The 24,207-nt window shown below is 38.1% G+C and overlaps 2 protein-coding genes across 2 annotated transcripts in view; one reads left to right on the top strand and one right to left on the bottom strand.

Moving 5' to 3' along the window:
* The window catches only part of LOC134816253 (probable 2-oxoglutarate dehydrogenase E1 component DHKTD1 homolog, mitochondrial), a 90,984-nt gene that overhangs the window by 5,715 nt on the left and 61,062 nt on the right, over window positions 1-24,207 (bottom strand). Inside the window, exons 11-20 of the mRNA XM_063825011.1 lie at window positions 23,940-24,056; window positions 23,495-23,640; window positions 22,998-23,271; window positions 22,547-22,740; window positions 17,873-18,001; window positions 17,532-17,681; window positions 16,245-16,387; window positions 16,024-16,113; window positions 15,747-15,846; window positions 14,638-14,698 (exon numbers count right to left, since the gene is read on the bottom strand). Of these exons, the coding sequence (XP_063681081.1) occupies window positions 14,638-14,698; window positions 15,747-15,846; window positions 16,024-16,113; window positions 16,245-16,387; window positions 17,532-17,681; window positions 17,873-18,001; window positions 22,547-22,740; window positions 22,998-23,271; window positions 23,495-23,640; window positions 23,940-24,056 (1,404 nt within the window). The remainder of the gene's footprint in view (window positions 1-14,637; window positions 14,699-15,746; window positions 15,847-16,023; window positions 16,114-16,244; window positions 16,388-17,531; window positions 17,682-17,872; window positions 18,002-22,546; window positions 22,741-22,997; window positions 23,272-23,494; window positions 23,641-23,939; window positions 24,057-24,207) is intronic.
* On the top strand, window positions 13,172-14,298 carry LOC134816256 (uncharacterized). Its single transcript, XM_063825016.1, has 2 exons — window positions 13,172-13,327; window positions 13,500-14,298. Exons 1-2 carry the CDS (start codon window positions 13,261-13,263, stop codon window positions 13,781-13,783), a joined length of 351 nt encoding a protein of 116 aa, XP_063681086.1. The 5' UTR covers window positions 13,172-13,260; the 3' UTR covers window positions 13,784-14,298.

The following is a 24,207-nucleotide window of genomic DNA, read 5'->3' as shown; positions in this document are numbered from 1 at the left end:
TTTCCCAGCGGATTGGGTTGTATTTTGTAGCGTTTATAAAGATTGAGACTGCTCCTTTATAAAGTATTTTGTAGCGTGTTCACCGGGCGTGTTTGAGGTGCCATCCTGCCGACTGGTATCAGGAGCAATTCCCATTCTGCAGAAACAACGCACGGTCATTTGCTCCTTTATAAATATAAACACTTGCACGGTCATTTGCAAGGTCAGGAGATAAAAATACTCTTCCTCCTTCACACACGCTCAGGAAAATCGTAGTCACACCGCATATGATCTATTCTGCTCTTTTTAACAGAACAGTGAACTCTTAAATAGAATAACAATTAACAGAGGAGATGAGACTGATTTAGCAGCGACTGCGACCAAGAGAGGAGGTGATTATCTCCACTAATTACCTAATTAGCGATGTAATTACCTAATTAGCGATGTAATTACAAATCTAATAGCCGGTGAAGTGGGGATGAAGCTGTGTGGCGGGCGACGCTGCACACAGCCCGATTCGCATGTTCTCTTTTCTGGCTAATAAAGGTTCAGGGATAGTTGTGATCGGGTGTTTATGAAGAGGCCGGAAAAGAGTGGAGGAGAGCGTGTCGTGGAAGAGTGATTATCGTTAAATCTCCCACAGCAAATGTTGCGAACATAGTGAGGTTGTGTTGTTAACTGCTGGCTGTTGGTTGGCTGAATCCAGCCATTAACCTCTAGACAGAGCGGTGGATCTTGTGCGTGTTTGTTCGTCGGAGAGTGATCAGCCAGTTAGTTGTTATACCAAATCAGAGTTGGTATGTTGGTACCCACCTCTACGGACATCGCGTCATATTTTAATCTATTTCTTTAGTTTAGTGGGGATGCTACGAATATATTTTACCACCCTTATTATTATTTCTATCTTCTTCTAAAGCTTATTTTACCATTAATTACTTTACAACTACTTGCTACGCACGATGTGACGCAAAACAGTTGTATTACATACGTATATCATGTCAAAAATGTAGAAGCCTCTCAAGTCTGAATCTATTTCGTCATTCTTTGAAAAGCTGACCTCACCGTTTAAAAAATAACCTCCTAATTTTCGCCTGTGATGCACATATAATTACAGATTATATTATGACTATTAGGCAACTATTAGGCAACTATTAGGCAACTATTATGATGGTAATTAGTGATATTTGCACGTAGTAATAATATGATTATGCACTTAATATCATGCACGTAATCCCTCATGCTCGCCACTGTAATCCTCAAACTAATAACCGATAAACCAACTCGCATGATATTACTCACTAGTGGGGTAATTAGCCCGTATACTACTACTACTACTACCCGGGGTATATATGATAATATATACTATATATATATATACTATAACTATACTTCAGAGTATAGTATAAGGGGTATACTATCATACTGCTAGCTCGCTCGTATTCTATCAGCTGTGTAATTAATGAGTATAGTTGGCTCTGTACTGGCTCTACTGCCTGCTTCCCTCGCCTGTCAGCCAACATTTGCTTTTATTGTCCTGCTGCTTGGCGCGTGATGCTCTGCCAGCTAACACTCACTAATACTACTACTACTGCAGCGTTTGAGCCATAATTTTATAATTTGTCGTTTTATTATCACCGCCAGAAGTTTATGGATACCATTATCACTAGCTGTTGTTGGATTTATATATAATCCGGAGACCCTGCCTGGGTCTGATATGGTTTATAATTTATATACACACAGACTATGCCACTCATAGAGGTACCTCTGTGAGAGTGTACCTATTATCGGGCCAGACGCTGGTTAACGGTATTATCATTGCCGGGGCTTCGTATTTATTATTTGTCGCCCCAGACTAATGGTACTTATTATAAAATACCCTGCACCCGGAGACAGTTCTACAAAATCCTGACCCAAACTCACACACTCGTAAATATGATTTATTTTTACCTTTGACGGATGAGCTATTTTGATTACATTTTCGTCAAATTTTCATAAGTTTTGCAATGATGGGTAGCCTTAATCTTATTGGTGTTACGTTACTTCCAAAATATCGCTCGCTTTTCCAGCCCTAATGAGTGTAAACTTGCTGCTCTTAGTCTTATTTGTAAACTCACAATCCCCAGTGAAAATTTTCTCGTAAAATGAAATTGTTACACAAAACGAGGCCGGTCAGTCCTTACGCCATTTGCGTACGTGGTTTAGGGTTAGTAATAGACGAATGATGTTCACTTTTATTGTATTAACGAGTTTTGTAATTGCAGCTTAAACGGGTCATTAAAACTTAATGTTGTGCTGGAGTGGAGAAAAAAGTCTCCAAATACTGATGACGATTGCTGGCGTCGTTTGAAAATTCCGAACCTAATTTGAACGATCAATCTTTTTCTTTCATACCTTTATTATAAGATAATGATGCTCATAACTTAACTTTGCTGTAACTGAATTTTGCAATTACCAGCGTTTTGGTTGGAGGAGAAGTGATCCACCTGCTTCCTTATAAGCATCACGAATAATATCGACACTATTTATGATCTATTAGGATATTGCTTATCGTACATACTTACACTAAATTTGTCTTTCAATTAGAGTCAAGATAGATAATCAAATAATCAAATACAAGATATATAGTGCCACAGTCACTCCAACCACTACCACGATAGCGCCGAGCAGTACTTTAGCTGCCCGACTCCACTCGGAGTAGGAAATATAACTCAATCAGCTTAATTAAATACAGGATTAAATTAGTTTCGTTTTAATCCGGTACCAGGAAATCAGTATTGCGTCACATGATCAATCACAAGCTTCCACGTGATCAATCAATTGCCTTGGCAACGCACGTCGCATATCATATGGTCTGCGCTGCACTAGTAGCTACCGGTTTATTAGATTTGTTGTATTTATAGATACCATCGTTTACAACTGCTAGTGCTTCCCAATCCAACCCGCTGCCCATTTAACCGTGCTATATTTATGTCTTTTTTGTGCCACATTTTCCGCACGAGCTGATCTACGGCCATGGTCTTTTTTGATTTATTCCGTAAACCATGATGTTTGACTTTTGTGGGTTGTGGTCACAGTGACCGAGTTTGCGGAAGTGAAGAAACTGATGCTCATCTCATGAGAACAAAACCAGAAGATTCCCTCACTACCTAAGATATTTTATGATAGATATTTGGAAAGTTGGAACTTTATCCGGGTCTATCTTGCTTAATCTTGCAACATATAACATTATTTAATTAATATACTTATAACATATAACATTATTTAATTAATATACTTATAAACAATGTATAGCATCACTCCAAGACGGGACTTAGCTCGCCTTGCACAACCGCACAACCGGCTGCAATCGTAGGTAATACGAGGTCTAGACTTCAGAACTGAGTGATACTTGCTACAAACCCGAGCTTAAACACACTTTTAGACTTGTTCAGCAGATTTCTTTGTAACTAGTTCAAATTCCACCGGCAGTATTTGAGGTGACAGGTGGATCAAGGAACCGGGCTTCTTTCATGATCCGACAATTTGGGAATTCTGGTGCAATTTCAGTGCAACTTGGGAATAGTAGTGCAATTTCAGTGCAACCAGCACCAATTTGCTTTCGACTTACTTTCCTTAATTAGCACATGATCTTGTATAATGTTTATTCAGTCCTAAACCACCCAACATATCTCCGCAATTAACAAAGAATCAAACTGATTAGAACGCGATGAAATATAAAAATTAGACAATATTCATTGTTCGCGTGCGATACTGTGATAATAATAGCATACCTCCGAAATTACGACCATTACAATTAAATCCTCCTCCTCCTCTTCCTCCTCCCCGCAGATCTCAACACAATTTACACACACGCGCCAGCTATCCCCGTAGGATCGGACACATATAAATGTTGGATCATTATCCCAATTAAGAGCAATTACTGAGCAGTTGGGCTGATTATTAACCAACCTGACAGGCATCATACCGGCCTGCTGCTTTTCTTGCGCTCTACACCAGCGTTTAAACTATGTGTACTTTTCAAGCCCAATTTCTGGTATTAACAAGGGTTGGATTTGTTGGAATTAGCTAGTTTTCCTGGCCTCGATAATACACGGCCGATCATTTAACGAGTGTAGTTTTCTAGCCCTATTTCTAGGAAGTCATTATCAGGACGATTAGATTACAATAGATTAGCTGAAATTAGCTTCTCTTTGGGATCTACACGGATTACTTGATCAGTGAGTGTGTGGAGATTATCTTTTGTGGAGATTATCTTTTGTTTCCATTTCTTTGCTAAGTTATTTGTCGGGTGAGTAAAAGGATTATTAACTATTTGTGGGTAGAATTATTGACTATTGTGTAGAGAGAGGGAAAATAGTCAGCATAACTCTTCTAATTGAAATAGGCCTCAGAATTCTTATGATGTAGCAACATCTTTTCTTGGTGCGTTGGATAGTGGACACTTGGACATTTCTATTGTGTTGTTACTTTCCAATTTTTCTTAACGTTCCCAGGCCGGGCATCATAGTCACATCTACAATTAAAATGTTTTTCTCCTTATACCACACTGAGAGTCGAGTCTGAGTACGTACCGTCCGTCTATAAAAGTACTAACGAGGAGTACGAACTACCGAGGGAGTACATCTGAAATACCTTGTGCCTAAAACTTTAAACAATCACAACTACTAAATATCGCATATCATACAGGCCATAATTATTGCATGGTGACATCTGACGAAGGTACTTCTTGGTTTAAACAAGTATTTAACTAACTGTGTTTTAAAGTAGGACAAGGTTTTAACCCAAACCTAGTCACGTGTCATCGCTTGTAAGATATAATTGAGCAGTGTCAGTCAGGTTGAAGTATAGTATAAATGCACAATACAGGTTTCATTTGATCCATATCAGGTTATGTCAAGTGATATCAAGTGATATCAAGTCACATCATGTCATATTATTTTAGTTACTTCAGGATCTGATAATAATTTCGTCTTAGATCACCCACTGTTTTGTTAGTCTTCTTCCCCCCCCCCTCCCCTCCCAGCAAAACACCCACACCCACTGTTTTGTTAGTCTTCTTCCCCCCCCTCCCCTCCCAGCAAAACACCCACAGCGCTCAGTAAACATTCCATTAGCCCAGCCTGTATTCTCATGTGATTATTCTACAAAAAGTAATGTTACCTAGCATTAAGTTACGAATAAGAGTAATATGTTTTCATAATGAAGCAGTCAGGTTGCTGTTCAAATCAGCCAGCTACTCCTTAATCCCCCAGGAATTGAATACCGTATACTACACTTATAATAATGCAAAATTATCATTCTAAAGCTGCCTAGTGCCTACTAAGTACTACCCCAGTACTGAAATAGTAAAACCTGACCTCAACAACGGCGTGATGACATCGTTCATCAATAAAAACAACCCCTCACCACTTCACCAACTTCCTCGGAAAACCTCGACACAGTTCCTCCGAGAAACTAAACATTTTCCCACTTTATTTTCCCACCTGATAAACACTTGGTGATCTTGAGAGCGCGCTAACTGCTCACACCTTGATAGAACCTTTCTTCAGCTGCTCAACCTTCTAACCGTTCAACACTTTCTTATTAGCTCTCTCCCACACACACACACACACCATGCCATCATCAACCAAGAGCCAATTCCTCTCTCTCTCTCTCTCCACTGTATTTGCATAACTATCGCACTAAATATTAAATAACGCTATTTCTCTGCCTCTCTTACTGTGGCCTCTCCAAGTGATAGTATATATCTACCTGCATGTGGTCATAAGTCAACATTTCATCAAACTTGTATTATTCTATCAGCCTTCCAGCCTTGTTCTTCTTACCACAAACTAGCCTGATCTAATATCCATTGTTAACACATAATTACATGAACATATCGTTCTATGTCTGAACGTATCTTAGGAAAAGTGGTGACGTCACAGTATATTGAGCTATGACGTCACGTGTGGCGTGATAAGGAAGACAGGCAATTTCTCTGTCTCCAGTGCATATTATCCAGTGCTCGTAGTTGTATTAATATTTGTTTTTTGTGAGACCCGGTTAAACTCCGTCAACACTGCCGTGCTGTCATCAACCCAGATTTCTAGATGTGCAGAGAGAGAGAGAGAGAGAGAGAGAGAGAGAGAGAGAGAGAGAGAGGGAGGTATAGAGAGAGGGTTATAGGAAGGGATACGTTAAAAGTTATTAGATTTTAAGTTAAGACTATTTCTACCTTACAGTTCTTGCATGGTCATAAGATCCTATTTCTATCCAATTTCAAGTCATAACATTTCGTTTTTTTAATTGTTTCAAGAACTTTTTTTTTTTTTTCTCCCGTTTTCCCATGTTCTCACACTTTCTGGCGTTAAAAACAAAACTTGGGACGTTGAGAGTAGTTATTTTTGGAACACGTACGAAAATTGCACCGGAGTTAAGTGTAAACGGTGGTAAGTACACCCTGGCAGTTGACTCCTTTGGAATTACAAATATGTTTACGAAACGGAGAATTTTGCCGTTGGTTTTCCTGACCTCTTCATTTCTTTTTGTTCTATGTTTGAACGTGTTTATAGGTATTTCATGCAACGTTTTCTATTTTGTATTTTTTGAGAGCGGCTTCAATTCCACTGAACGCTTATTGGACATTGGTGCTCGAACGAATAATATCATGAAATTCAAATAATGATATACTTTAAGAAATGATGAAGAAATTATCTTAAATTTCGACAATGGACATTCATAAAATTTCCGGAACAAATAACAACATGCGTTGCCATCAACATGGATTCTTTAAACATTTTTGAACGACGATTTAAATGCGATAAAACAAATAGTTTCCGTTTCATTTGTTAGAATTCATAGCATATTTCAGTGCGCTTTGCATGTTCAAGGCGTCTGCAGCTGCTTCAATAAGTCTACTCCTATCTTGATAAGTCTGCCCAGGTCTCAATAAGTCTAATTCAGTCCTTAACAAGTCTGTCTGAGATGATTGCATTGCACACTATTAATTGATTTGTTGCCGTTAACAAAAGACCACAGACCTTGTTCGAGGTGCTTGTGAGTTGCCGGTCAAAACATCCCGGAACTTGCTTTTAAACTGCCGCGGTAGAGTGAGTGAGATCTCATACCATTCCTGGAGATCTCCTACCAATCACGAGGAAATACGTGCCACTCACTTAATCGTATACTTTGAACTTTTGGCAATTAGCTGAGCTACAAACAACAAATTCTATACAGATTTCCAGATCCTCCACAGTCACTGACGTTCATTTTCCTGGTGGAATATCGTAGTATTGAGCTCAGTAACTAACAAGACATTACGTCCAACCTCTTAACTTGGCTGCCGGACAACCAGCAAGTTGGCTGCCGGACAACCAGCGAGGGAGACAAAACCAGGCTGTATTTGTGTTGCGCTTAACATTTAGTGGGAGTTCATCAACCAATCTCATACTGAAACGAGCTTTATTTCACTAAGTTGCCCTAATCCTATGTTACAAGTTCCTTATAGGAGCTCTATAATACAAATACACAGCTGTATGCTTTGAGGATCATTTAACCTGTGTGCAATTATTCCAGTTATGTAGCGATTACCGAGCAATTAGCCGGCAATTACAGGCCATTTACCGGCAGTACAATCTAACTTCATATATCTCCTATGTGTTCTCTCTACCGTACTAACTACTAATACGCCTAGAGGACCTTATGGAATATAGTAATGGCTTAATTTTCCTTTCAAACTAATACAGTACAATTGTATGGAAAGAGATTAAAGAGTCCAAGAATAAGAAGATATGTATTTATTGTATATAATGTTGGCTATGTTTGGGTTTGTGAGTGGAGGAATGCTTGGTATTCAGTATCTTGTATCTTGTTGTAGAGTTGATGAGAAATTGTGGCGTCTCCTCTTGAACTGTAGATTTTATGGGGAGAAGTAATGTCAACTGAGCCCTTAACATTTGTTCGTGAGGCTAGTCTCACCTAAGAGTTTTGTTTTAGCAACAGCTGATGTTATTTTGCGGCTTTTTGTGGTTTTTGAAATCGTTTGATAGCTGTCTCCAGGCCAACAGCTTGCCTATTATCTAACAACTAAGCCAATAGTAATCTATTTGTGGTTTTGTTAATATTTCCGCGATCGTGAGGCAATCTCATTCCAAAGAAACGTTTTTTTCGTGATGCAAATTGCAAATACTCGCGATAATCAGTTTTTGTTCCAGTCACAGACCGTCAAAAAGGAAAATAAATAGGAAAACGGTAGTGAATGTTGTAAGTCATGATTTGTGTCACAACACTGATTGCAACATTCAGGAGACTGAACTCGATAATGGCCACGGCATAAGCATTGTTTCGTCATAGCCACCAAACCATAATAGCATAATTTGCCATCTGCAACTTTTCGCATAATATGTCATTTTCGCATAGTTCTTGGGCTGTCGCATATTATGTCACTGAATTTAGAATCCCAACACATGCCCATTACTACAGCATATTGCATACACAAGAACACAAATGTAATAATCTGTTGCATTGTTATCTAGAATCCACAGCATAATCTGTTATTTTGGAACACTGCTATTATACATAATTTGCAAGAAAACTGCGACCAGATGGTCCCTGTGCTATACCCTCAATTACAGACAAGAACAAGTTTGAAAGGGTCCAATCTTGTGATTTAAGTTTCCAGTCGGAGCGACGTAAGTCGTCACCATAACTTAACACTAGAACTAGCTGAAACAAGAGATCATATTATGCTCGAGAGTACATCAATTGAGAACATTAGCAGCATTTGTAACCAATGCTCAAATCCCAGACATTTCTGCAGTATTAATTTCACCAGGACACTACCCAACAGCTCACTTAACATCTCGCTATAATAAAACACATTACACATGACCCAGTTCCTGGACACGCCTTTAGATTAGTCTACCAATCCAGTGTTGTAATACCCACGCCTTCTCATGCCCTGTGTAATAACTCATTATTACTAAAATTACATTTACTAATATTACTTGTAACCCATTAAACTCTAATTAATCGTGACGATGATAATTGCTCCTCCCGACATACAGCGAACACTGCACGTCGTACCCAACAGTTGCACACTGACCACAATGACCCATCACATATATTCTATACTCACGTCACTTCGTGACTAACCCACACTTATTAGATAAATGGTGAATAAATTGGGGTTAGTTGAATGGTCACACCTAACATAGGGCAATCATCTCTCTCTCTCTCTCTCTCTCTCTCTCTCTCTCTCTCTCTCTCTCTCTCTCTCTCTCTCTCTCTCTCTCTCTCTCTCTCTCTCTCTCTCTCTCTCTCTCTCTCTCTCTCTCTCTCTCTCTCTCTCTCTCTCTCTCTCTCTCTCTCTCTCTCTCTCTCTCTCTCTCTCTCTCTCTCTCTCTCTCTCTCTCTCTCTCTCTCTCTCTCTCTCTCTCTCTCTCTCTCTCTCTCTCTCTCTCTCTCTCTCTCTCTCTCTCTCTCTCTCTCTCTCTCTCTCTCTCTCTCTCTCTCTCTCTCTCTCTCTCTCTCTCTCTCTCTCTCTCTCTCTCTCTCTCTCTCTCTCTCTCTCTCTCTCTCTCTCTCTCTCTCTCTCTCTCTCTCTCTCTCTCTCTCTCTCTCTCTCTCTCTCTCTCTCTCTCTCTCTCTCTCTCTCTCTCTCTCTCTCTCTCTCTCTCTCTCTCTCTCTCTCTCTCTCTCTCTCTCTCTCTCTCTCTCTCTCTCTCTCTCTCTCTCTCTCTCTCTCTCTCTCTCTCTCTCTCTCTCTCTCTCTCTCTCTCTCTCTCTCTCTCTCTCTCTCTCTCTCTCTCTCTCTCTCTCTCTCTCTCTCTCTCTCTCTCTCTCTCTCTCTCTCTCTCTCTCTCTCTCTCTCTCAAACACACGACGCAGCACACATATTATTGTTGTAGTATAATAAGTATTTGCTTTGTCTTAATTCACCCAGCCCATCGGCTGCTCTAATTTTATTATTCGTATAGTGTGTACTTTCTCTAGTCGTCAGTATGACATACACATTGTGTTAGTTCTTGTTGTGGTATGACACTGTTTTAAACACTGTGTCTTTGAGCGGCGCTGATAAAAGTTTTGTGACCAGTTTTTTGTGGTGGTGAGGACAAGCGGTTACAGTTAAAGCTTTATAGGCGGGGAATTGATAACTGAATAACTAAATTCCATGAGGACCGTTGTCCACACGTTTACAGTAAAACCCCTGTAGAGGCACAGTTTGTGGAACTAGAGGTTCGACTGTGTAACTGCATTTATGTGGTGTGACTTGAAGCAATTCTATTTTCTTACCTTTAGTTATTTTCAGGATAACAACTCTTGTGAATTCAATAAAATATTTCATCTTTGTATCCTTGCATCACATACTAGTTATATTAATAGTTTAGATCATTCGAGATGGACATTTTCTGGCATTGACTTGTTTGTTCACGGTACTGTGTAGCTTAATTTCTAGTGTTCTTGTTCTCAGCTAAAGTTAACATTGACAGAGTCCCAGCATGATACCTCAGTTATTTTCAAAGTGATCAGAACTGTTGCAGTGCGTGTTACAGAATGATGAAATCACCAATTGTTAGACTTTTTACCTTGAAGTTTTTAGGATTCTTATGCGACAGTACACCTCAGTTTTAGGGTAAATGTTGACACCACTACCAGTTAAACCTGCTATCTGGTAGCACCTAGTTTTTTAGGATTTCAGCTCTGTCTGCTCTACTTTGTCCGCGGCAAACTGTTTCTAACTTTCAAGTACACGACATGTTTTCCCTGGGAGAGTGTTGAGAATCCAAGTGTAGTTGGTACGAGGTCTACAAGAGGGAGACAGAGCTGTTGAAAAAGTTTTTCCAGAGTTTTTAAAATGGAACATATTAAATATGTGGTCGTTGGTAAAGTTAACGTTCTGCAGCGAACTAAGGCTGATTTAATAAGAAAACGTGGGAGGTCGGGAGGTGTAGAAAGGTTCTTAACTAAGTCATAGGTACAGAGCTTTAATGCTTGTAAGCCTATGAACTCTACCCTTCTCAGACTCAGATTTAACCGATTGTAGGGACTTCTTTTTGTTTAAATTGTTGACTTAAATCCGACTTTCCCGAAAAATTATCGCCGAATTATGGTACTTTGATATTTGTCTCATTTTACATAATAAGACTAAGTGTATCTTTTGTTCACACTCATTAAAGCGTGTTGTTTCGCTTATTAAGTGCGTCTCTATCTCAATACTGGGTCATAAGTAAACAATCCTCGGCAGACACGAACTCATTCTTTGCTCTCCTTAAATTAAATACATTCGGATAATTTCATGGAAGGAATAAAAGTCTCATTTCACATCTGAATGAGTATCTCTCTTCTTTCACATAAGCCACACTGTGCGCTGTGCGCACGTGCTCTTTGTTCTATTTTGCTACATTAATAACAGTTCCAACACTGAATACAGTGCTCAGTGAACTTTTATTCTTTTAGTATCATTTTTATCTTGCTAGTTAAAAAATTGATCAAATGCATCTTAAAACGTCTTCAATGGAAACGTACAAACTTGTAAAGTATTAAAGCCACTTTTCGATGAAGAATTCTCGAATAAAGTAAGCGCGGTCTCTTTTGGCACACATCACGAAATTAGCACAATTAGTTGCCGATCGTGGTCCTAAACCACTCCGTGTGATTTTATCTATTTAACATCTATATTTAACGTGGTATATTTCACGCACGTAACGTATCAAATTGCTGACACCACAAAAAGAAAGTGTCGTATCGTTATGCAATTATTCCCGCATAGATTAGCCGTCATTAGCCACTGGCAGACGAGCATTTATTCAGAAATTTTTGATAATTTTATCCGACGTCTGGGCGCATTTCAATATTATCTTACAAAGATGTCTTCTATTCTCTCTTACCAGCGACAGATTCAACTATTCATTGTTCCCCGTAACGCATTTAGTCTACTATTACAATATATATATTTGGTGTATGTATTTTGACTGTATTTATGCTGAACGGTTGATTTGTCTACTGTTGCCATCTCATGGGAATTTACATGCCATCTGATGGAACAATGTACCCGTTCGACTGTTTAGTTGGAGATATGCTCACCGTTACATTGGACTAATTGCTTTGGTTATAATATCTTGTCAATGTACCTCATACAGGGTATGTGTTAATTACTGTATTGAGTTTAATGAAGGACCTTTATTAACCGTTTACCTCAGAAATGTTAATTCGATATGTGTGTATTTTCAATGTAGTTTAATTATACCGTACACTTGGTATATGGTGCACTGTTTTTCTTTTCCGATATCCTGGAAAATAACCGCTTTTAAGACAACATTATCACGGGTTTTATGACCAGATCGTAATTAAAACTAGGTCTTAATCCCACCAAACCCTCCTCACTTTATATTTTACATAGTATTGTCTACTTAACAATGCAGATTATACACGCGCAGTAATTGCATAATCTTTTGTGTTAAAATAGTTGGACTAATGTAAATGCGAGGTTGAGTTTAGAGACATGATTAAGTTATCGATGGGATTTTTGGATTTTTGACCGTTGTAAAAGCCTCAGAGAATAGATTTTTTTTGAATATTAAATGAGAATAATGAGAATGATGAATAATTCAAAATCTAGAGCTAAAAATTGAATTTACAATTATTAACATATTGATGGTAGTAACTAGGCAAACGAGCCCTTCAATCTCATTCTGCTCCACAACTGCCCCACAGTTATCAACATACTCTGATCACCAATGATCTGTAGTTCTATTATTTGTAGCAAAAAAATGATCAGTTGAGACTTTATACTTTATAGTACTACTCTTATGCAGACCATAGATAATCAGCTGAGACTTTGCAGTCATTGTTTCGACATCAATAACCAGCTCTCCGGAACGAAGATACTTCTAGTTCGGCCTACTTCAAAGTGGCACTAAAATTACAGTAGTTATAATAATTGCGATGTATGAGAGATCAGGTGTTTTAAAATTCGATCCCATGGACCTTCAGAGAATTCTTTGTTCGGATTTCTTGCGCCCTTTTTCTCTTTACTGACAAGTTTATTTTGTATTTAAGTGGCAGTCCATTTTTGTGAAATGATGCCTAAAACTGTAAATTTTCTGTATCAAATTTAACTTTATTTATTCATTATTTGTGTTTCTTAGAAGGACTAAAAACATGCGATACAACAATTAAATTAGGGGCCATAATTAACGAGCTTAATATATCAGAATGCGATGAACGGGTCCCCCCATAAGTGCTGTAAAAAGAACATTATCAGACGGTGGTAAGAGCAACAGACAGTAAATCAGCCAGAAAATGAGTCCGATAGATGGAAACACAGGGGTGGATGAGGCAACCGAGGCAAGCGAGGACGAGAGGAAGCGTAAGTTGGAATATTAGTCAAGTGATAAAATGGTATTAAAAGCATTAACGTGATGACGTGTTAAAGCGACGTTAATCGTTGGTGTTCAGTTTTTAAGTTCTAAAATCTAGGAGCATACTAAAGTCAAAAAACATCTAGACAATAAAATAAGACGTTAACAAAACCTTTTCAGGACTAGAAGCCCTCTTCCAGAAACTTATCCCAGCTTTCATATTCGGAGTACTACTCCTAGTGTGCGTGGTTGCAATGGCGTGTCGAAACATCGTGCGGTACTTCTCTGGCTACGAGCCAGATCAGGAGGAAATGCTGGATGGGCTGGACGGGCTGGACGGCGAGGACAATCAGAACAATATTAGTAGCTACAAGCTGAGTGAAAATTTAGAGGACACTATCAGCCCACAGAACGCCAAACAACTGGTTGTAGATAGCAAAATGACTGACGTCATCTACACGTGAAGGGAGGGTTGAATACTCCCTGAGAGTCTTATTGTAAATGAGAGAGAAAGAGAGAGTTGTCGTGGTCACATGCACGCGGGCCCCAGGAAATTTGGCAGATTGAGTTGCAGCTAGGAATGAGAGGATGGTAGTGTTACCATAGTTACACTGCCATATAAGGTCATGTCACTGTAGTGACAGGAAAATAATGAGAACCACATTGTTAAACTTTAGGATCTCCAAAACTTTAATGTTTGCCATTATCTACGAGCTCATATTTGTTCCACAAGGAAATGTTGTTTGAGTGATGTTTTCTCTTTTTTTTCTCGGGCTGGATCAACATTCGACAAGCCAGGGAAATTTTGTACGATGGCTAGGGAAATTAAAATTCTTATATTTTAACAGACTTTTTAATATGATTCATTATATGAAAGACGGTACTAACGAACTTGAAGCGGTGTTTTTAACCGACTTACTTAACATAATAGCAAGTCATTTGAAAGTATAAATTTTATACATTTATAATAGAACCCAAATATGGTTGTATAATTTCTCCATGATGACAAATTAATTGCGGGTATACATCTACCCCGACAAATTAAATTTGGCCAACTTGATATTAAAAACAGGATCAGTTGATGTCAAAACTTTTTATAGCAGACCAAGTAAGCTACATATTACATCCCTTCTACTAGTTTTACGATTGAGAGAGGGATGTAAAAGTAATCTCCGTCACATGTGAACAAGATATGTATCTTGTTGGTGATACAGCTACCAGCTCCTCGCTCTTAGTACTGAGTCTGATATATTATGTAGGTAAATAACCTTAAATAATAAAGTTAGTAATGTGACAAGATATGTAAAACAACACATACCTGCGTCAGGATATTTATTTAATTCTTGCTGTAGTTCTGACGATGGGAATGGACACAGTTCCTGAAGAAGACATGTTTTAAATTTTTGGTAATAGTAAAAGTAAAAACATGCATATTATCAGTTTATTGGTAGAAAGACGCGAGTACAATATGGCTGCATCGAAAAAATTTCAGGGCCCCTTCAATTGCACCTCATTCATGGCATTCTTGAATAGTATTTTGTGGCAAGCGTCGCTATTAATTAACTCTTTCTAGTTGAATTTCAAACAAAATATTAATTCAGACAGTGCCTAAAAAGAAGTGCTATGAGATGATAAGTACTCTAATAGAGAAGGCAGCTGTTCATTTTTATGGGATGATGACCAATGCTAGGTTACATTATATATACATAACTTAGTGCTTCTGACTCCACAAGCGAGGTGAAAAAGGTTTTCAGATGTTCATTTACAAAAATCAAATATGGGGAGCAAGATCTCAGCAGAAAAGCTTTAGGAGTCGTTCACATAATATTACATAATCACTGTACTGAGGGGAGGGAGGGAGTTTCTAAATGATTACGCTAGGGAAATTTGTTCAACTCATACCTCGGTTGTATCTTAAAATCAAGTTACACGAAACACATTCAATTTACGGCACTGTCCGCGAATAAACGGACATTATCATCCCGTCACCCGTGGCCCATACATTTTCCCTATAATACATGAACATGTTGAACGAGTGCAATGTTTGTCGTCAGTCTTGAATCATTAATATTATTATATGTAACAGTAGCTAGAGAAGATAATATTAGGATCGAAACAGTTTCAGCTGAGTGACACGTAAAAGGCGCGCATTCATCCAATGCAATGATATGATATGATTTTATTTATTATATTATATTATATTAAATAACGCGCGTACGTCACGTGCATGCTAAATTGCGCGAAGTTTCCAAAATTATGTTATCAGCGCGTTCCAGTATTAGGATAAAGAAGACCCTTTAGCAGAACAACCAAATGGTTCAGGCAGTGAGCCCGAACAGATGTGTTCTAACTTCTAATATACGAACAGGTTTCGCGGCAACCCACTATTTTCGGAGAAATTACTAACAGCAAGGATCATTGTATTACCTCTACTCGTATAATGGCAGTGCTTTTATCTTTCAGTTCATTACGTTTGTTTCGAAGTGTATAGTAGTGTTTACCAGAGCATATCAAAACACGTTTCACGCTGAAGATAACAAGGGTCATCAAGTTACAAATTGACATCCCAACAACATTGTTGAACAACAAATAAAGAGTTAAACAGAGAAGGTAACTTCTTAAAATGCATGTTCTACGCACATGCAAATGTGGTAATTGGGACTATCGGACATTTTAATCAAAAATTGTTCAAAATATTACTTACTCGTTGTTATGGACGGCTGCGTCTCCGATAACTCTCTGGAATGTGGACCCCGGACCGAACTCTGCTATTTGAGATACTGCATCTGGTGATCTGAATTAGTTTATATCTCTCATTCACTTCCAGTTAAATAAAGAAATAAAATAGAATCCAGTAAACCTTTATAAATTTAGCGTAACACGCATGCAACCATTTCATAAGTGTGTTACAAGCGTTAACTGTACCTGAGTAACGCTTTGGGTGACATCAACACGAGAGGTTTTCTGAAAGGGCGCACCATCTGGCGGCGCAGCAGGTGGAAATACTGCGCAGGGGTTGTGCAGTTTGCTACTTGCACGTTCACATCATCTGTGTCTGCAGTGCATTCCTGAATGGGAGTTTTAGCAACCAAATGGTAAGATTTGCTATTTTTCACTGAAATGGTATTTGGGATATTCTTTATCGAAATTTAACATGTTCCAGTTCCTCTAATATAAACAAGTCAAAGGTTCGCTACAAGGCATAAATATCAGAATCATTACATAACATATGCCTGAGAAAAGATACAAAGGAATGATATTAATGAGGAATTATTTTTAAATAGCACAATATGCTCGGCAGGTGCCGCTGATTCAGAACTAAAGTATGTGACCAGCTAGACTACTATATACCTGACTAATAAGCTATATATGTGACTATATACGTAACTACTATATAAGTGACTAATAAGCTATAAATGTGACTATATATGTGACTACTATAATAATAGACGTGACTAAAAATGACCCGCCTTAAATTATCGTGACTATTTGCAAATAAGTCAGTAAAGTTAATTAGTTATGTTGCATTTGGACACAAAGGGAAACACACAATATGAGGCTTGAATCCTTCGTAAATAAACTACATCTTTAGAGCCTCAAATTATTTGTTATTATATATAGTAGGGTTGAAAGTATTAAAACTTATGTATTCTTATACAATAACTTTGACGCAAAGTTGCCGGGTCGTAAATACTGTGTTTCGTTTCGTTTTGAGTTATCGAAATTATGCAAGCTTAAGGTCTCAGTGTGAGTTGAATCAGTGGCTTTAAGAGATCATCAGCTTGGAACAATCATTCAGGATTAAAAGTTTAAGAATCACCTGACATGAATTATTGAATGCAACATAGAAAATACAGTACCTGAAATCATAAAGCGAACAAGGTTATAAATTAGGAAGCCAATCTATCAACACTTCAAGAAGATAATGAAAAAGTGGTAAATTCGTAATTTGTATCTAGAACGGTGAGCCCCTGAGCTGAAATTAGTGTTTGTTGTCAGTATGTTAGATGATATTATCTTCTAGTTTCTTCAACTAAAAAAGGCAGTGGTCGCTTAACTTGGTAAAACATGTGACATCTGGGGAAGATAGATCAGACTGATTTAGAGGGCAATAAAACAATAAAATTGCAATAAAACCTTTCGCGAATATAATTTAATGCACGTAAAAACAGGAGTTGTAAATACCCTAAAAACCCTAAAAGATTTGCCCACCTTGCTATCTGAGAGCTGGAGCCACCTCTCAAGTCTTGCGGAGGTGTGGTCAGGTCCGTTACCATCGTACCCGTGAGGAAGTAGGGACACCAGCCCTGATTGCAGGACCCACTTAGCTTCTCCACTCACTACAAACTGATCAAATATCACCTGAGATACACCACAGATCAGCACGCAGGTAACCTTTTTTATAATTCAGATTTCAGAGTTATAATTCAATTTTTTACTTTTTAAAAATTATATTATACTATTGCCTCTTTGTTTCAATTCAACCAGCCAAGGCTGAATTAATAGTAGATATGTTACTCAAAAGGCTAGTAAAAAAATAAAAAATAGCTCACCTGGGCAGGGTTGAAGAAGTCTCCGAACTGAGCCTCCCAGAGTACGAGAGAGTTAGGGTCCTCCAGACTGTACCCGTACTCAAACCCTACAACACCTTCCTCGGATAACAAACTGTCTATCGCTTCTAACTGTGGGGAGATTATGTTAATTATGGGTACTGACTTTTGTAGTGTTGAAACTTAGAATAAATAGGTACATATTTAAATTCTTTTACATTTTCAATTAAAAACGAATAGGAGGACGGTCGGTGAGATCTTCTCAATCATCAAAGTGGGTCCTTTTGCTTGTATTTCGAACATATTATCTGAGAAATGATATTTTCGAGGAAGATAATCGCTCAATTATTGGCTTGACACTTTCACCTTCACATTAACTCTCCTTTTCTCTTTAAGTACTGGGGTGAGTGGCCAAAGTATTCAGTGGACTCTTTCTAACGTAATATTATATAATCACAGATTCAGACAAAGTAGAAGAATGTACCAGTCTCCAGACGAGATGAACTGATGAATAGTAAGCGCCTTGCTGTCAACTCCAGACAACGTACTCGCATGACTGATGACGGTAGCTTACTTTTACTTTCACTTACACTTACATTGAAATCATCCATGGACCATGTATAATGCTAACTCTCGCATTATTGTATTTGAAGTATTTTCCAACAAGAAGAACATCAGCAAAGAACCCGCTAATAACTAATTTGAAGCTGATAAAGTTCCTTTCCTTAACAATTATCACTTTTCCAGATAATGAACACAGCGAGAGTCGAGACTAACAGAAGTTCTACCTGTCTTACCCGAGAAGAGAAAACCTACAAAACTGGAGACTTTACAGCTTGCTATACAGTATCTCAGACATCTCACCATGGTCCTGGAACATTGCAGATATAAGCACACTGTTCACAGACTACTTTGGGAAACCATTATTGTTTCTTTTTGTCCGTTAATAATAGAAATCTTTCCAGATGAACATATAATTCAGAAAAGGACTTATAATTATCTAGATTACTTTTTCTTTCTATTTTTGTGCGATCGCTCCCATGTTGTAAGATTGTTCATGCTCATATTAGTTAAAGGTTTGAATAATATTTAAATATGTTTCTATGACCAGGATCTTACTTACACAAGATAATCGATTTAGAGATGTAAAAATAGTCGCACTAACAACATTTTGTTTCGTTGCTGAGTAAATCATAATATTTTGTGAAATGTGCATAATACGTTTTAAATCTGTTTGTGATATTTCTGTGTCACAAAAATAATTGTCCGACCAAGTTCCAAACTGAAACCCTTATTAAGGTAAAACTTTATTAAATAATATACAGAAACTCAGTTCTTAATTGCAAACTACCACACACCCTTGGAATCTGTGGATCTAAGGTACAGTAGGAAATAACCACGTTCCCTAGAATCCCCATGCAGTCGCTTCTATGATACCATGGAACTGAGGTAGGACGCAAATATCATGAACTTGAAGTCTTACACACGCGTTTAAAAGTTTAAAGGTTAAATGTGCATTTGTATAAATTGGATTCTTATATAATATTATATATTTTTTACTGAAACTTTAATAATCCCTTGTATGCAAGACCGGGTAATTGGTAACATATTCTGGTCTCACCTTTTATCATAATTTTAATTAAAGGCTATGTCTAGACTTCTAGAGGTGCCTATAATCTAGAACATGGACGTTTATTATCATATATATAACTCTTAAGACTTAAAGAGGGCGTCAGAGCGTTGTAAAACTGTGCTAGGTGTGGGGTGTTGCAATACACACGATTCCTCGACCCACCAGGACATGGAGAACAATGATCATTAAACTATCCAAGAAATAATTACTCAGCTTAGCCAGTCCGTCCTTTGTTAGTTCAGTTAAGAGGGCAGGGCTCTACGAATGATCCATAAGGAAACGATTAGCCGGGATTCGGTGCTCTCTGGGCACACTATTTCATATTTATTTTTTGCGACATTGGTTTTGCGGCACTGGTTTAGTTTATCTTAAACTCGATCAATACGTCATAGATTTATAGATTCTAGTACGAGCTAAGGCAGTTTTAGCGCGACATGATGCTGAAACTCATACTGTTCGTTATTATGATGGTGTGGACTGTCTTTGGTGAATCAGATGGTGAACTTACAAAAGGTATGTCTATTAAGTCAAGGTTTTCAGCAATTAGCAGTCAACAGAGCAAAATTTTGGAAATGAGAAGTGACGAAGTGTCCGAAATGTGTGAAATTACGAATTATAATAAAATTTCAGTTCGGAAGGTAAAGATGGCAATTTCAGATTGCTAGTCCGTCCGTGATGTATCAGTTAAGAGGGCAGGGCTGGGCTCGAACTGATCACATAAGGAAACGATTACACTGATCTGGGACTCTAAAGGGCACACTATTTCCAATTACATGCGACACTAGTTTTGCTGCAAGTTAGATTATTTAAACTGTTCAATATATATGATTTTAATTTGTAAGGTAAGCAGTTTCCTAGCGCGACATGATCTAAACTTCATAACTGTTCATATTTTGATGGTTGGAACAGTGAATCAATGGTCTACAAAAGGTATCTAATTAAGTTCAGGTTTTCAGTAAACTAGTACAGAGTTATTCGAAAACAGTTGACACAAGGGAAATAAATTCTTAAATGCAGATAACTCTACAAGAGTACAAGGAAAATTGATGTTTAGCAGCAGCACATGCAGTTGATAAGGACCTCTCAACAGTAGAAGCAACTGACACTTATAACCGAGCAGGCTGGTTAAAACTAGAGTTTGATAGAACCTACTTTATCCACAAGGTCCTTATCTACCGTGTGTTTTACAACAACTGGTACAATCCTAGTGATTATTGTGCTAAAAACGAAGCTAATTTCAAGATATGCGTAGATCATCATAACAACGTAGATGTGTCAGTGTACCAGGGAGAGGTAAAACAGAAGTCTTGTGGAACTCTCCAACTGACATACGGACTAGAGCAGGCAGACCAGATCTACACACTGATCTGTAACACTGAAGGAGACACTTTGAAACTCAGCAAGAGTACGGGTCACATAGCTGTGACTGAAGTAGAAATTATTGGCAAAGGTACTGTCTCAATTAAATTTTGATAAGGTAGGCAGTTAAACCTAACATAGCAACATTAAAACCTTTCTCGGCAACCATGAAAAATCATAATATGACATGGTTGAACATAATCAATGTCTGACAAAGTATCTAATACGACTGTTTCATCTCAGTTAAAAAACTTGAAGTAGCAGAGGTAACTCCAACAACAGTTACACAAAGAAAAACTTACCAGAACAACGAGGAAAGTTTTGCAGCAGCACATGCAGTTGATAAGGACCTCTCAACAGTAACATCAACTGAAACTGATAACGGAGCAGTGTGGTTAAAACTAGAGTTTGAGCGAACCTACGTTATCCAAAAGGCCCTTATCTACTACGTGTTCTACAACAACTGGTACAATCCTAGTGATTGGTGTGCAAGGAATGAAGATAACTTCAGAGAATGTGTAAATGCTCATAACAACGTCTGATGTGTCAGTGTACCAGGGAGAGGTAAAACAGAAGTCTTGTGGAACACTCCAACTAACATATGGACTAGAACAGGCAGACCAGATCTACACACTGCTCTGTAACACTGAAGGAGACACTTTGAAACTAAGCAGGAGTACGGGTCACATAGCTGTAGCTGAAGTTGTAGTAAAAGGAAAATTGGGTAAGAGCTATAACAAGAACAAAAAATTATTCGATTCGATTGGTATGGAACTCTCCTGAAACACAATATTTTGGAAACTTCAAAGCAAATAGAAATCCCGCCAACTTATAATATTAATATCATATGGTAATCATAACGGAATGAACTTTAGCTTCAGAGTGCAACAGCTTTGATAGTTCAGTATTTTCTGGAGTAGCAGACTTAACACCAGAGTTACCAGTACCAGTAGGAACTGTCCTTACAGTGAGATGTGAGAAACCTAACAGATTTGCAATCATGTCCGGGGATAAGACTCTGACTTGTGAACTAGGTTAGTTAATTAATCGTGTTCAAGAATAATAATATCTTCAATAGTAAATACAGTGTATGGACTTAGAACTATTCTAATTTTTAATTAGTATTGAAACAAAATATCTGTCATTCCTAGAAGCTTTAGAACTTTAGAATGATAGTGATCTTTTTCAGGGTCGGTGTTTTCCTATACATTCCTGCCAAAATGTGTGCTTATAGGTAAGTAACTAATATTTTCTGTTTATCAAAGACATTGAATGACACGAGGCGGTCAATCAGTGTCTTTCTATTAAGCAGAAAAGTGTGTTGAAGTTTAGAATATCTGAATTTCTCTACTTCACTACTTCCAGGTAAAATGATGTCATATATTAAAAAATGCTTAGAAATAAATTTTGAGGCTCAACCATTCCGTATTTACGTAAATTTTGAGTTATGGTTTTAAAAAGGTATCTCAATGATCTAAGAGCTGTTAATGACCAATGAGACATGGAGTTACCTGCTGTGTACTACTAGTCTATAGTCAGATTTTGGACTAAACGTAAACCATGTTGAAAAATCTCATCCCACTACAAAATTTTATTTTGAAGAGTTTGAATTCTAGCTAAAAATGACCCAGTGCAAATTATATTATACCCCGATTCAAAGCAGGTTATAAATTCTCGGAATTTACCTTAGTGGTCTGCTCGGTGTGAAGATGATTGAGGGAAGTGTAAGGATGCCCCGTATTCTGATCGTACATGGTCACGTGTCTGTTAGAGAACGTACCTCGTGACACATCCTCCCCTGATAAGCGAACATTGTAACCCTGCAAGAGTAGGGAGCCGAACGCTAGTGCTTCACCCATTGCCCAGTCTATTCCTTCACCTGGGGAAATATTCACTTACAAAGGAGATGTTTTAAACAAACTACGAGATGCAGCTACCCTAGAAATAAATTTTGTCCATCCTACGGATGTTTTGAAAATAAAAATCTGTTTTGAGGCAATGAAAAATTAGAACCACTCAGCTTGGGCGTCAACACTCCATTTCGTGCACTCTATAAAGTTGTGTGAACCCTCCATTTAACGGCTATTGGCTAACGCCCTCCATAAAGTTAAAAGCGGATATATAGGAATCACAAACCTGTCTCCATCATCTTGGCTCGCTTGTTGATATGAGCTCTATTAAGAGTGGGATGGTGCTGGAACCCCTCCGGCAGTTCCGTGCTCTTAACTCCAACACATCTCAGATCCTCCAAATTGTACCCTGTCTGCCATGTCGTGAGATCTGATCCTGCCTGGGTCATCTGATCCCAGTTGCCTGTGAAGCACATGCGCGGTGGTGTGTAATCAGCACATGTTTTGTGAGCTGAGCTCAGTTCTACGTTTTGTTCTGCTTCCACTGTTTTTACGAAATCCTGAGGATAAGTTGATAGACCTGATGCCAGATGCAATGAAATTATTTCGATGTTATGACGGGCGTAAATTATTAGGACAATCTAACACTAAATTGAGGCAAGTTTTGCCTATTTAATCATAAGTTCATTTGTTAAATCGTAATTTTATCGGAAAACGAATCACAATTTTCTGCTTCCTCCAACAACCCACTTAAAGGATAACTGAGAACTGTTAACAACAAACCTCAGGAACGACCTGATCCTTTACAAGCTCGCTTACAATCCTATCTTGAAGGGGTTTCAACTGGTCTATAATATTGTACATAAGAGGGTTTGTAAAGCGGGGCTCATCGTGTTGGTTGTGGCCGTGCAGCCGGTAACACTGCAGATCTGCGGGGATATAATTATACATTATACATTATACATTATACATGTATATTATGATCCTCTACTATCTTATTGATTATGATGATGCAAGTTTTGTTATCTTGTAAAGTTTAATTTTAGAGTTATTCCGTACAAATGTCAACCGAAGTACAAGATAACTGCTGGAGAAGTAAATACCTACGTATTAACGGTCAGTCTCTTTAATTCTCAGTTGATAATGATTTAATATTGAGAATGGGTACACTCCCAAAAGGAACCCACACACTCAAATCTAGAGAAGCAAGTTACAAGTAACAACGTACCTATGATAATATCTTCCTGATATCTAGTTCTCCACTCAATGGCCATGACAGCAGCCTGGTATATAGAGTGGATATCCAGACCGTCCACGGAGAGAACTGGCACATCGTACATTCTGCCTGGCATTATTCAGGGCTGTTATAATCATCCAATTACTTGTTTTTATTTAAATTGGAATCCTATAAGTTACAGTCCACATTGAAAATATTCCAGATTACGTCTGACTTTGGTTATCTTGCCTCTGAAAAACAGTACAGCTGGCCACTGTGG

Source organism: Bolinopsis microptera, chromosome 6 (genome assembly GCF_026151205.1).
Source record: "Bolinopsis microptera isolate Bmic1 chromosome 6, MBARI_Bmic_1.0, whole genome shotgun sequence".
NCBI classification, from domain to species: Eukaryota; Metazoa; Ctenophora; class Tentaculata; order Lobata; family Bolinopsidae; genus Bolinopsis; species Bolinopsis microptera.
The sequence above is the reverse complement of the archived record's forward strand: the minus strand, read 5'-3'. Positions and strand labels throughout refer to the sequence as shown.